The sequence below is a fragment of the Coccinella septempunctata genome, chromosome 1 (genome assembly GCF_907165205.1).
Source record: "Coccinella septempunctata chromosome 1, icCocSept1.1, whole genome shotgun sequence".
Taxonomy (NCBI): domain Eukaryota; kingdom Metazoa; phylum Arthropoda; class Insecta; order Coleoptera; family Coccinellidae; genus Coccinella; species Coccinella septempunctata.
The window spans coordinates 38,962,766-38,977,251 of NC_058189.1; the positions used below are offsets into that span (position 1 = coordinate 38,962,766).

General features: G+C 33.4%; 2 protein-coding genes and 1 long non-coding RNA gene across 3 annotated transcripts; 2 read left to right on the forward strand and 1 right to left on the reverse strand.

Moving 5' to 3' along the window:
- The first annotated feature begins 1,578 nt into the window (after positions 1-1,578).
- Positions 1,579-2,060, forward strand: LOC123316000. Its single transcript, XR_006538011.1, has 2 exons — positions 1,579-1,784; positions 1,842-2,060. It is a non-coding gene; the product is annotated as an uncharacterized LOC123316000 (long non-coding RNA).
- On the reverse strand, positions 2,006-10,268 carry LOC123315991 (arginine kinase-like). The gene is made up of 4 exons (XM_044901904.1): positions 9,983-10,268; positions 4,341-4,776; positions 2,514-2,734; positions 2,006-2,299 (listed from the first exon to the last, which is right to left on the reverse strand). Exons 1-4 carry the CDS (start codon positions 10,251-10,253, stop codon positions 2,052-2,054), a joined length of 1,176 nt encoding a protein of 391 aa, XP_044757839.1. The 5' UTR covers positions 10,254-10,268; the 3' UTR covers positions 2,006-2,051.
- A 559-nt stretch (positions 10,269-10,827) lies between these two features.
- LOC123318342 (centrosomal protein 43-like) lies at positions 10,828-13,880 on the forward strand. The gene is made up of 3 exons (XM_044904952.1): positions 10,828-11,126; positions 11,198-11,245; positions 11,301-13,880. Exons 1-3 carry the CDS (start codon positions 11,046-11,048, stop codon positions 12,156-12,158), a joined length of 987 nt encoding a protein of 328 aa, XP_044760887.1. The 5' UTR covers positions 10,828-11,045; the 3' UTR covers positions 12,159-13,880.
- Positions 13,881-14,486: the final 606 nt, after the last annotated feature.

A 14,486-nucleotide genomic window follows, 5' to 3' on the forward strand; every position in this document is an offset into this window, starting at 1 on the left:
CGTAGGGAATTCAGGGACCAGATCCACGGATGGATCGCGATTCAAAATTCCCGCCTAACCTCACTAATATGGTCTATACTGCTTGCAGACTACCCCTTTTCGATCCTTTTCCGTATGTTACTTCGACTTGCCAATCTGAGGCACGAAGTTTTTTCCATATAACTTTCAAGTTTAATCGACTGTCAAAATGAGATTTCACAAATGATTGTTGATTATTCAATATTCGGTAAAAATTTTTCCCTGCACTGCTTGCAGACTATAAAGAATTTATTTCCAACGAGTCCCGTGATTGGATTATTTACAAATCCCTTCAAAATATGCTTCTGTGACCTGTTATAAGGGCTAAATGAAAATACCTCTACACACGGGCATTCAAAGCCTCCCTATCCTATTATTGTGGTACGGCCTAGTCCCCGCCTTCCTAACCGACGTATTTCTTAATCATTTTCGAAAAGCTCCAAAAATGAGATCGCAAAATAAAATCTACCTCACAGTCTTTCAAATTTAATAGAAGTTGTATTGCTGTTGACCGGTTATGATACTCTTCGGAAAAAAATGCTGTTTTAGCACTACCATTGACTATTAATTGGATTGATTGATTTGATTGATTGGGATTGATACTCAATGGTACTACTGAATATATCCGGACAAGGAAAGAAGTATTCATGGCAAAAAAAAGCTTGTTATAAATAACTCTTTGTGGGATTCTACGTTCTACACCATTTCCTAGAAACACACAGAAATCATAGTTATAACACGCTTGTGGATCTGCTCTAACTGATTAGTGATTAATTTCCAATTATGTTTCCCATTCCCATTCACAATTGTACTGAGACAACCTCAACTTTTTTTTCTCTTCTCATGAAAAACTAACGTCCTTTAACTTCAATAAAAAAAAAATAATCAAGGCTTTACGTACAAAATTGGGAGCGTAAATTGAGAACTAGTGAGTACCGGTTTTGAATGAAGATTATTGAGGTATTACTTCCCCTAAGTAAACACATATACCCAAAGATTATAGAGCTAGGTTTGGTAATATTCACACAGAGAGAGTGAGAGACGCCTGGAATATTTCAGGAATCCAGGCGTCAAACTCTCTCTATTGGATAATCGAACATGAAATAAAAACGTTCAGTCATGTCCTTCAATTATTCTCAGCTATTGTGAATCTTGGGTACTGATGGATAGATGACAGAAAAGTTGAATACAAGCGATCGAAATGAACTTAAATTAAGTACTTCGTTAAGCTAGCAGAACCCAGAAGCTAATTTGACAGAAGTTATATTGAAAAAACTTTGCGCTTAGGTAATTTCAGTTCAATTTATCAAGAAATTATATCGAATAATTTCATTTTTCAAACGATTTGTTGGAATTATTCATTTTATATGTTCAATATATATTCAAATTCATACTTCTTTCAACTTCTAATCTCATTCCACAAGAAATTTTTCAGGCAAAAATAAGAGTAGTTGTACGCCACTGGCTGCTATCGCCACTTCGAGCATCTTCGGGATTCTGTCAGCCAACTTAACTTCACACATTGAACTCTATGGGAACATAGAGTTCAATGACTTCACACCGCTCTCATGACTGTCAAAATTTGAATGTAACAACGGAACAGTTTCGTAGAGTAGATTTTTAAAATTTTGAATTTTTGTACTGAAGGAAGAAAGAAGTATGCATATTACCGAATTAAAAGGATCGGGAGATTTGAGGCCACATCAAAATGAATTATATCATCTTGCTCAAATGGCAGGACTAAATATGAACTTGAGAATTTTCAGGTAATAATTCATTCATCAATTACTGAAGCAATAAGCATACTATTAATTCAATTTTAGGATTATCATTGAAATGCTGAACATCGGTGTCGATGCAAGAACGATTTATAGTCTTTTTAGATCAGCAGTAAAAACAAGGAGACATGTATAGAAATTTTAGTTGTTAATAAATTCTGTTCACTGCGTATTTTGAATGCTTTATATATTTTTAATAATTCAATTTAAGTTTATATCAAATATATTATACGTTTGTTGTAAGTATAATTTTTATCAATGGAATGATTGTTCGATTCTCAATATTTCTAAAATTCCGTCCTGCATTTCTCTTATTGCATCTGCTTCCGTCAAACCAAGTCTTCTCTTGTTGGAAATATCAAAAACTCCATCTTCAGAATCTGTATGTTCTCCTCTGGTACCACGAACTTGAAGATGATATTTTTCTGCTATAGAATTGAGTTTCTCTTTGTTTGACGAAAGTTTTGGTATCCTAATATGTACTGATGCTCTTATTGTCGTACCTTGAAGATTTAAATCTAATTACTAATAAATAATTATTTATTATAATTATAATATTATTTATATTATATTAATCCCCTCTGACATCATATCTTTCCTTAGTAAGATAGGGCTGGTGGGAGAAGTTTAGCTCTCAGCTTGTTTGTATGCCACAATAGACCGCCCAACAATCTTTAAACTATTTATTATTAATAATCACATCAAAATCTCACCCACCTAAATTGGTCGGACAGAATGTGAGAAACCCGAACCTAGGACTTCTGGCAAATGTGAGATTTTGTTCTAGAAAGTGAACTCCTTCGATCATCCTGTTATAAACACTAGCAATATCTCCTCCAGGTTGCATTGATATTATTCTCAGATGATCTTCTTCATTCACCCAGACTAGAAACGTTTTGTTGTTATTCAGATAAATTCCTCTCCCTATAGGCCAGAATCTGCATGATGAGAGGAACACTATCAATATAAAGCACAATTGACCTTAGTGAAATACTTCTTGTTTAAGGCTTTCATCATATGGCAAAATTATTATTTTTTGGTGGTGTGAAAAATTTCAAACAGCTTTTTAGCAAGAACTTTTCTTTCCATTCCTAGAGTTAGTTGAAGAATCAATGAATAGAGTTTTGGGTGTGAAAGTCACCTCTTTGTGTTCCTTATTTGTAAATAGTAAAATAACGCAATTACGTTTTGTTGTTTGAGATTGAGCCCTTTGCAGAAGCTTCTGCATATCGACCTTGTAATTTTAAGTAAATATATAGTGAAACTAAAGAAATAAAACCAGAAACTAAGCTATATATTATTCATAAAAATAACAAATTCTTTGATTTCCATTAAAAACACCAAAAAAATGAGGAATTCCAATTACTGCCAAACGACATGCGCGATCCTTTTTTTAGATCTCGATAATGAATTTGAACATGCGCAAACGATGTCTCCGTATTGTTTTGAATACCGTAGTGACTTATTGGGAAGATTTTTAAATTCAACTGGTCATATTTTAAGAACGGTGGGCTATTTTTTATCTGAAAAAAAGGTTTAAATATGCACAATATGACCCAGACTATTGATTAGGATATATACAATGCTTCAGAATTCGGACATAAAGTTAAAAATAAAATATACTTGTCCCAAGTCACCCACCGATTTGGGAGGCTTGGGACACAAGTTAAAATCCATTGATTTCTCAACTCTCAAATGAAATAAGTGACTTTTGGGACAGTGTGTAGTTTAAAAAAAATTATAATTCGTGACTATATACACATAGTTGAAATTCGGTAAGGAAATCAAATGATAAACCACTTTTTCAGCCAAAGTGAAACTCAAAAAAAAAACTAAACGAAAAATGGAACTTTGATTTCTTTGGTGATATCTTTGTGAAAATAACGTAAATAATAATATCCTGAGAAAAATCGACAAATTTCCTGCTACCAATGCGGCGCTTGTATTTATTCGGCATTGTCCCAAGTCACCCTATATGGAACAACAAAATAAAAGAATAAGATCCGTGTTGCCGTTTGATTTTTTAACAACCTTTTTTCATGACATAACTAATATCCCAATATCCCACGTATGCAGAAAAAAAAATTACACATGCAAATGGTGAAACGCATGTACTGGGCGCTAGAAAGTTTAAAGGCCATAAAAAAAGCCCTTTTACTCTCCTGAATTCGTTAATTTTTCCCGTCAATTCAAACGCACTGGTCACGAAAAACTCAACAGGAAATAATTGTTAAACTAACCGAAGAGGCGCTACACAATCTTATAAGTTTGTTCCTCCACTCATAAATGGTAAGAAACAAAAGAAATCTGCAAGATATGTAGTTGTCCGAAGTCACCCGAATCTACCGGTACATGCGATACAGTTTAATACAGAATTTTGTAATATGTATAATAGTTTAATTAAAGCAAAGTAGGTCTGTGTTTCGCCCGGCCCTACATGCGAAAAAATTCATCCAAATAAGTTCAATAATTATTCATTATAATTGCAATTAACCTATCTAGGTATTTGATGAATTTTTAAAATAAAGCAGAAAAAATATTTACCTCGAAGCATTAGCGGATTTCAAAAACCTGTCTCCTTCTTTGAACAGATAGTGATCATCAATTAATTTATTCTGTTCTTCTTTCGACATAGTCAATAAATCTTTATAAGCTCCCTCAAGTTCACCAGTCATTGTGTTGAAAATTTTGATCATTTTTTCTTCGATCTCTCTATACTGATCTTCAGTTAAACATGGATTGAAGGGGTAGCCTTCAAGTGATCTACCACATCTCACTCTAGTGGATATTATGTGCTCCCCGCTTGGATCCAAATTTTCTATACTACTGATATCTCCCCAATCCAGTTTCGGATGTTTATGTTCTGGGCCGAAACCGATGTGATAATCTTGTATGATTGGATTGAACAGTGACGAAAATACAACGTAAGCCTCTGGATCTGGGGCATATACTCCTACCCCCGAATCGTGATTGTGGAAACCTGAAAGAATTGTGTAATGACACTTTGTATCTTGAGTGATACGAATACCGTAACTCCAACGATATGTCACTCTACCCACATTCCCCCTTCAAGAACTTGAGGGGCTATCTTTGCACATCTCCATCCAAACAAATACTGATGGTCTAGCAAGTTTTGTAAGGATTGATTGTGTTACTAGATATAGAAGGTATTACGCTTTTCATAGCACAGAACACACTCTTGACTTACTTTATGTTTCTTAGTTGGCGATGACACACTTCCTGTACTTGCTGAAACTTATTTCTTACCAATGCATATTTGTCATGATGTCCGAAATAATTTAGATTCAGAAAGGTTGGGTTAAAAGCAAAGATATAATCTCTGGGTTTAAAGTTTCAACCCAACAACTTAAAAAATGGCTGTCCTAAAAGGAATTTCTGGGGGAATTATGAAGGCAGAATTTTTGGAAAAGGGTTATTATGACTGAATGAACGACACTCTTTCGAAAAATTTCATTGTTATATTCTTACACTGGTCAAAAATTGAAGAAGATAATATGCGTACAGAGTGGGCAAAATTGGTGATACCTGAAGTACAACTTTTTAACCCAACGAGATAGAGAAATGTCGTCTTTTTTCGAGAAATATATAAGGCCATCAACTGCATATTCCTCTGTCTTCTTTTGTTTTTGAGTTATAGGCTAAAATTAAAATTTGGGCGATTTCAATTTTGGTCATTATCTCCGTTTCTGTTTGTGCTAGGATGTTGAAATGAAGACATTATACAGGCACTTTTTTGATAGCAATCCAGTGGCGTACTGTGGTTTTTTCCTACAGGTTTATTTGCTGAGCTGTAACATAAAGTTGTGTTTTTTCTTGTGAAAACAGTATAGTTTAAAATGACTCAGGAAGAATCGCTGTTTTTCAAAAATATATTATACATCACCCTCAGTCTTGCTAAGTCATTTTAAACTACTGTTTTCATCAAGAAAAAATACATCTTTATGTTATAGCTCAGCAAATATACCTGTTGGAAAAAATCATAGAACGCCACTGGATTACTATCAAAAAAGTGTCTGTATAATGTTTTTATTTCAACATCCTAGCTTAAACAGAAACGGAGATAATGACCAAAGTTGAAATTTTAATTTTGACCTATATCTCTAAAACAAAAGGAGATAGAGTAATGCAGTTGATGGCATTATTAGTTTCTCGAAAAAAGACAACCGTAATATGTGCCATGCATTTTTCTCTATCTCGTTGGGTTGAAAAAGTTGTAATTCAGGTATCACCAATTTTGCTCACCCTGCACTTGTAATAATATATGGGTACATATAAAGGAAATTAATAAACACCTTCAAATCAAATGTAAAAAAAACTAAACAAAACAGGAGGGAACTTTGATTTCCTTCATTCTTTGGTGATTTCTTTGTGGAAATAACGTAAATAATAATATCCTGCGAAAAATTGGCATATTTCCTGCTGCCAATGCGCCGCTTGTCTCAAGTCACATATGAAACAACAAAATAAATGAATGAGATCCGTGTTGCCGTTTGATTTGTGAACAACCTTGTTTCATGACATATCCCAATATCCCACATATCCAGAAAAAAAATTTACACATGCACAAAGGGAAAAACATGTACAGGACACTACAGAGCCGGAAGTAGGATTCTGGCGCCTGTGGCGAACTCTCATGATGCGCCCCCTAAGAAATTCTCTTTTTTTGTTGATTTGTATTTATCTTTCATAATCGAATAGATTTTTTGCTCGAAAAAATCTTTCCTATTTTTCAAAGAAATTAATACAAATAAAATCAAAACAAAAGGTATACAAAATATAATCACAATAACATGCATTCAAAATGAACTATAATTTGACTTTTCTCGCTTTGGTTTCCGCAAGAATATCAATGATGACGGGATTCTTTTCTATTGATGGGACTGCTAAATAAGCCAGCCTGTCCTGTCCACTTGAAGACCTTAAATAGGTTTTTACTAATTTGTGTGGCAGTTGTAGTTACTGATAAGGTCAAAAATATTTTGAGTGGCCACAAATTTACATGGATCTGAATCGGAACTATACTTCACTTTATGTGCTTTCTTGTTTAGTTCGCCAAGTAGAAAGTCGTTCAAAGATATTTCCTTTAGAAAGCTGTATTCAGCAACTTCTGGCAAAGCACTGAATCTTTCTTTAAGTTGCACTGCGAGATAGAGTCCTCTTTCAACTTATTCTTCTAGTCAAAATTAAATTTTTCAACATCAGCTTCTCCTCCATGCTTCTTTCATTTTTCTTCTCTTTTCCTCTTCTGTAATCTTTATCTGTGATAATATACCAGCTCTCCAGTTCGAATGATTTCCAGGCTCATATTATAGCTGCACTCAATAACTAAGTATATATTATAATAAGAAGTGTGACCCTTAAAAACACAAATGCACGAGCGTTGTCTGCGATAAGAGGAGCTACATATTGTTGTTCTGAAGGAAATACTCCCAATCGGCTAATAATAGAGACGTTCTTTAAAAGGCTGTGGCGACGCATTCTGTTTTCAGGGTGATGGTGTGTGGAAAAGTGTGGAAGATTAATAATTTATTATTATTGAGTATTTGGTTATTATTATCCAGTCTATGGTTGTTTACAATCCCACAAGTACCGGGTGGGCAAATTTCGATGTTTTAGCACTACAGCTTTTAAACCAGAGGAGATAGACAAAATTTGATACCCCATTCTCGTTCTCTTTTTCTGAGAAACTAACAATTGTAGTAGTCATTTTTGGCCACTTTCTTTTGTTTTCGAGTTATAAGCAAAAATTGGAAAAATGGCGATATTGAAATAAATTTATATCTCCGCTAATACTGATGATAGAGCTCTGAAATTGAAACATTATACAGGCACATTCTCATGTAGAATCCAGTGGCGTGCTCGCCTTTTTAGCAGGATTTTCGATTACGAAGCTATTACCCAAAGTTATGTTTTTTTAAATGGGAACACTGGTTTTCTGTGCAATTTTTTGAAAGCTTAATTTTTACTGATTTCAAAAATATATAACATCATATGATTTGTATCAATATAAATGATAGAAAATGGTCAAAAACCTTTTTTCTAAATATTTCTATGGTTTCAACTTTTGATGAGCACAGAAACATATAGCATCGTATGATTACCACTGTCTCCTTCTAAGTCTTTTCATTATTATGAAAATTTATTAAATATATCTTGATTCAAATTTTGTGAAAATTGGTAAAAAGCCTAGAAAGAATGACATTGCCGGAAGGAGACTGCTTTTGTTATAGGAAACTCTATTTTTCTGTGCTCGTCAAAAGTTGAAACCATAGAAATATTGAGAAAAGAGGTTTTTGACCGTTTTCTATTATTTATATTGATACAAACCATATGATGTTATATATTTTTGAAATAAGTAAAATTAAGCTCTCAAAAAATTGCACAGAAAACTAGTGTTCCCATTTAAAAAAACATAACTTTGGGTAATAGCTTCGTAATTGAAAATACTGCTGAAAAGGCGAGCACGCCACTGGATTCTACGTAAAAAAGTGCCTGTATAATGTTCCAATTTCAGAGCTCTATCATCAGTATTAGCGGAGATATAAATTTATTTCAATATCGCCATTTTTCGAATTTTTGCTTATAACTCGAAAACAAAAGAATGTGGCCAAAAATCACTACTACTATTGTAAGTTTCTCTGAAAAAGAGAACGAGAATGGGGTATCAGATTTTGTCTATCTCCTCTGGTTTAAAAGTTGTAGTGCTAAAACATCGAAATTTGCCCACCCTGTACATTGTTCGTTTACGTTCACATAATGTGTTATGGCCCATTTTTGTTATGTTTTGTGTTAAATATTAAATGAAAAATATTCAATTGGAAGGAATACTGTTTTTTTATTATTTTTATTTTGCGCCTCCAGATCGCTAGCGCCTGTGGCGACCGCCTCTCTCGTCACGACCTCATTCCGGCTCTGGGACAACAGAAAGTATAAGGGCCATAAAAAAACGCGTTTTTACTCTCCTGAATTCGTTAATTTTTCCTGTCAATTCAAACGCTCTGGTCAAGGCAACTCAACAGGAATTAATTGTTGAACTAACCAAAAAGAGTACGCTACACAATCTTATAAGTTTGTCCCTTCACTCTTAAATGGTAAGAAACAAAGAAATCTGTAAGGGGGGTAATTGTCCAAAGTTACAGGACTGTCCCAAGTCACCCGAATCTACCGGTATCAGGTGAAGCCTCTTTTAGCTCTTCGTTGTGCTCCAACTCTATTCGGCATAGTGCCGATGAATGATGATTTGAGAAAAGTTTTGCCAACTGTCCGTCAAAGCATTGGCGAGCTGGTATATTCATGGAGGTATAGGTCTTTTCCTATCTCCATGGGTATATTAGTATTCTGTGGTTACAGCCATATTCGGGATACTCTGGCTGCAACAGAGGGCGTATCGCTTATCGAAAAGACGATGAACTTGTGGTTACAAGTTCATCGTTCTGTGGTTACAGAACACTAATATGAGCTTGTAACACCGTAGTCACCGTATCCTTATCCACCAAGAACAGCGAAGCCTAGAAGATTGCGCTAAATTTCATAGCGACGCAAGCAACAAGCTAAAAATGAAATCATAAAAGAGAATATCTTACATAACCCGTTTTCAAAAATTTCTAGGTAAAATAGTAAAACTACCCGATGATTGTACCGTATGTGTATAAAAGTAAATTTCCTGGTTTGGGTAATCTATTACAACAGTTCCCGAAATCGGATATTTAGCGTAACATCTACATACACTATACATATAACTGGTGAACTTTGAATACATTTTTCTAAAAAAATCAACTCCATAACTCCAACTCTCTAGTAAATTAACAAACTATAAGAAGCATTCCTTGCTTGATGTGTAACAAATATGCCTTGAAAAGCCATAATTTCCTCGATAATTCTAAATCAACGATTTTTATTGGGTCGTCCATTCACAGGTGATTTTTTGTGCGAAAACGTGTTGTTGAAAATATGTAAAAATAATTCAGTTACCTACAGAGTATACTAATAATGCGCATAATAATATTTATTATGCCGATGAAAAGGGGAATTTTGCGCAGATTTAGCAGAAGAAGAATCTTCATTCTTCTTGGCCAGCATAGATAAGCTCATTCTCCAAAAAGTGGAGCCTGAATAGGATGTTGACTAGAAAGCCTATTGGGTGAAATAAATGATCGCAAAATTACCTGATTGCACGCAATCTAATAAACTCGACCCAAAAGATGTCTTTTTCTGCTTCAACTCATCGAACACTTGCCTTGTTAAATATTTTTTCAGGAGCGATTTCGAATCGGATTCAGATAATTTCTGGAACCCATCTTCTAACGAGCGTAATACGTCGGGACTGACCTTTATAAGGCCACATTTTATATTACATTTTTTGCATCTTTCTTGTTTCTCCATTAGATGAGGTGAAAATTTAATCAATTTGGATCTCAAGACAGAAAAAACTGACATTTATGAATACTAATTATCATCCATTAAAACGCATTTTCTGTGACTTTTCATTCGGACTCAATAGAAAAGAGCATTAAAATTAAAGTATAATTTTAAAAAATCGACCACTTAATGCACTTCATTCATTACAAATTTATACAAGTTTTTTATCTTATTCATAAATATGTTTGCAAAACATTCCTTTGATGCGCTGCTCGACCCCTCTTGCTTTTCAAGATATTGACGGGGTGGCCTCTCCGTTTGGGGGAATGATCGTTCACATACGAATTTGTAATCGAAAGATATCAGATATCCCCCCTCAAATGAAATGCACCTGTCTTGGCGTTTTCAGAAATAACATATGCTGACTTTTTATATGGACCACCCAGTATAATTATTCGCCAAAGAGCCACGTACTAGATTTTTTGGGAGGAGACCGAGAAGGGAGTATGATAAATGAAGAAACAGGAAACATTCCTAATGTTAGAATTTAGAATATATGTACAAGTCAGATAATCACCCTGTATATTGAACAGAGATAACCTAGAAACCAGAGACGGCGAAACCAAAGAAAATAAATAAATCAAAAGAAGAATGGAAAATGACAGCTGCTCCAGCTCCAATCAAATTTTTCTATAATTTCGAATAGTATTCGCAATGTTCATGTTTGAATTCCACAATTTACTGGATCAGGTGGAATGATTTCGTTTTCCCGTCATTGTGATTTGCGGTTTTATTCAACGCCTTCGAATTGTGAATCAATTCATTGGGTACAGTAAAATAATTCTTCAGGAGTCAGAATAGCCCAGAAGAATGTCTATTGAAGATGAAACAGAACTGAAGGATTTGCTTTTGCAGACCCTCAGTGAAAATGGTAGTTTAGCTAAAATCAAGGTCGGTACCTTAAAACAAAAGAGAGAATATTTCATTGGAGATGAGGAAATTGAAGGTTGATTTTGTTTCAGGCCCAACTGCGAGCAAGTGTGTTCTTAGCACTTGAAGAGGACATAAATGTTAGTAGACTTACTAAATATGTTTGGTACAATATTGAATGATCAATTTTTTCAGACAAGTAGTCGAAAACCTTTGCTGAATGAAAAAATCAAATCAAGTTTGAATACACCTGAAGGTCAGCTGATGTTTTGTATAGTGAAAGAATTCTTGGAGTTCTTCAATTTACAATCTACCATGGCAGTATTTGATGCTGAATCTTACCTGGGAGTTTCATATGACTACAAAGATCGAGGAAAAATATCAAAAGATTTAGGTTTGCAATTTCAAGATAATACTGCTCCTTTACTTCAAAGTATTATTCAAATCGCTCAACAAAAACCTAGAACTTTGGAGGTTAATCTCAATATCAATGAAAAACATGCTGAAACTGTAGAAAATAATATAAGTAGTGGTTCTAATTCAATTAAGACTGAAACTAGTATGAGTGATGAAAATAGTGATAGTGGAACCTCTGATGTGAAAAATAATAGGATAAATCGTTATCACAAAGAAATTTCAGGGGATGTCAGTTCTGAATATGATCAAGAAAATGAATACAATGTAAGTTTGAATAAAACATTTACTACTGAATCAAGAGAAACATTGAATAGTTCAGAAAATTCCATAAATGGTAATGGTGATTCAATGTATGATGGACAAGGGAACGTTTCAGAGGTTCTAAATAATACAACCCAAACTACTATTCCTATTTCAGCACCAGATAAACATGATGAAGTTACTGCTCCAGTTGTGAAAGATTTGAAAATATCCCCTGAAAGAGTTAAGTCTCCCCCTAAGTCTGATAAATTTAAATCAAAAAATAATCTCAACTCTTTATCAGATCTCCCCCCTCTTACGATGAATAAGTCATTATCAGGAAAAATTTTACCATCCCTTTACACTAAAGAATTTCGTGAGAAACCAAATTCATAGTGATTACTTGTTATTTCCGTTCATAATAGGGCATTTTTTGTACTTATTAGTTAGGGGACTTTAATATACAGTGTCTTGTCGGGAGAGCCCATTGGAATTCTACAGAGAGATAAATATTGGATCTGTTTGAAATGAAATTTTGTGCAAAGACCTGCAAAATATTTGAAAGTATTTACAACTTCCAATTATACAGGAAATCGAAATAAATTGGCTTATTTAAATATTATTACATTTTTGAATTAATTTCAAATTCTACATTCTACATTAATTTCAAGTGTTCCATTTGAAATAAGATTAAGATATTTGATATCTATTTCTGGTCTAGCTGGAAGTCATGAGTCTGCAAATATTTCAAAAAGGTAGGTTCATCTTTGCACTAAATTTCAAACAGATCCAATATATTTTTCTCCGTACAATTTTAATGGACATTTCTGGTGGAAACCCCTGCATATGAAACTATTATTTCACAATAGGTTACTCATTTTAAAATAACTATATTGAATGGAGTTTTTCGATTTATTTCAATTAGAAATGAAGATCTGCTCACAGATCGTGGTTATCAGTTGTCAATGATTTTGAAAAAATCATTCAAAAGAAACAACTTCATTCAATTCATCAAGCTGTAAATCTGCTAAAAATGAAGATGTAATGTGTAACTTCTGTATACACATACCATATACATACCTCAACATTCCTAATAAAATTTGGTACAATATAAAGTTTTAATAAGCCAAAAATGTTTCATTACATTTTGTAGAACAGTTGTTATTTCATGTATTTGATAACAGTTCATTTAATAGTAATTTGGTTGTATAAATTAACAAACACAAAGTGAGATTCCTTGGAAAGATAAAACTTGTTTCACTTTTATTCAAAATATATTTCTTCATCAAGAAAGTTTTCTACAATTAATTATAGAATAATTTACGCCCAATTGGGCGTAAATCTTTTGCTTGAATGTAATATTGGTAAGTGATGAAATGAAGTAGGATAATTAAAATTGATGCTCCATCTTCTGGAATCAAACAAAACAAGGTATTTAATATTTGAGTACCTAAAGAATAATTTCATCACAAATTAAATAATGCTGAAATTTACACCAAAATATGCTGCCATTTGTTGAGTCAAACAAAATGAAGAACAGTTTTTTTCAATAAAATTTGTTATCATTTTACTTCTTACGTGTTATCTTTGAAGTGTGTAAAATAAATTCTACAAGAATATTTCTGGCGTTATGAAGGCTTATTAATTTTTGTGGCAGCTAGTTTTTATATTGATTTTCCTGTTTATTGTTAGGATAACTCTGATGTGTACAGAATTTGATTCTTCTCATTGTTGAGGGAAACAGTATTTTCTTACTATGTAATCTTATTTATATTCCTAGACAGTACTTAACAGTTTATTTTTGTTTTATATGTTAATGTATACATTTTTCATCCAATATGTTTCATCTATAGACTAATAATGAGTTATTGATTAATCTATGGTTTCACAACTCCTGTTTATTTTACAGCAGGGTTCTCATTAATTTGCTCAAATCCTAAAAACTATTTAACTAGAGTAAATTTCAAATAGTCCGTTGTACTATTGGACTGCTTGTAATTTTTTGTGGTGAACACATTTTCTTCAATAGTGAATCCTATTATTTTCATTGAAGGAAAGTTGGTGCCATACTGAGAAATGGTTATATTTTTCTATTATAAATAAAAATGTTATAATATATTTGCTTTTTTTTATTTATCCATTCATGTTACTTATTGAAATTTTCTTCGTATCTTTGACTCCTTTTTGAGACATGGCGAAACAAAAAGGAAATCCAGAAACTGGAGTTATTGCATGTAATTAACCAATGGCGTCTCCAGCCTTTGGGATAAGGGGGTAGAAAAAATCAGCTAAAGTTATGAACTGGAGGTAGTATAGAATGAAATAAATTTATTTTAAGTTTCATCAGCTTACAGTATATTATATAATTCATATCAGAATACAACCGAATAAAAGTTTCAAACTATAACCAAAACACAACATTCTTGGATTCTTAGCAAATTATTCAAAAGCTCTGTTGTTGAAGTCGTCAAAGTTTTCACTTCTGGCTTCACGATAAATGCTCATCATCGCCGAACCGTTAAGTCGACTCCCAACCATCGTACTCCTTAGCCTGAATTTGATCCTACGAAGGGTGCTGAATGATCGCTCTACGCTCTACTCTGCAAGACCCTTTCTCTATGAGTGCAAGTAGTGCACGATAGAGCGATCAAAATTCTTAAAGCTTTTTCTTTCTCGGTAAAAAAGTGTTTCTCTCAAATATCAATATAATTACCAGCTCTTTAA

What these genes read in the sequence shown, in the direction of transcription:
- LOC123315991 (XM_044901904.1), bottom strand. Translation starts at nt 10,253, where the DNA reads ATGTCAGTTTTTTCTGTCTTGAGATCCAAATTGATTAAATTTTCACCT. An exon ending in ATTAGATTGCGTGCAATCAG is followed by an intron (nt 4,777 to 9,982) that starts GTAATTTTGCGA and finishes CAATTCTTTCAG; the next exon opens with GTTTCCACAATCACGATTCG. An exon ending in ATTCTGTCCGACCAATTTAG is followed by an intron (nt 2,300 to 2,513) that starts GTGGGTGAGATT and finishes TAAATCTTCAAG; the next exon opens with GTACGACAATAAGAGCATCA.
- LOC123318342 (XM_044904952.1), top strand. Translation starts at nt 11,046, where the DNA reads ATGTCTATTGAAGATGAAACAGAACTGAAGGATTTGCTTTTGCAGACC. An exon ending in GTAGTTTAGCTAAAATCAAG is followed by an intron (nt 11,127 to 11,197) that starts GTCGGTACCTTA and finishes ATTTTGTTTCAG; the next exon opens with GCCCAACTGCGAGCAAGTGT. An exon ending in CACTTGAAGAGGACATAAAT is followed by an intron (nt 11,246 to 11,300) that starts GTTAGTAGACTT and finishes CAATTTTTTCAG; the next exon opens with ACAAGTAGTCGAAAACCTTT.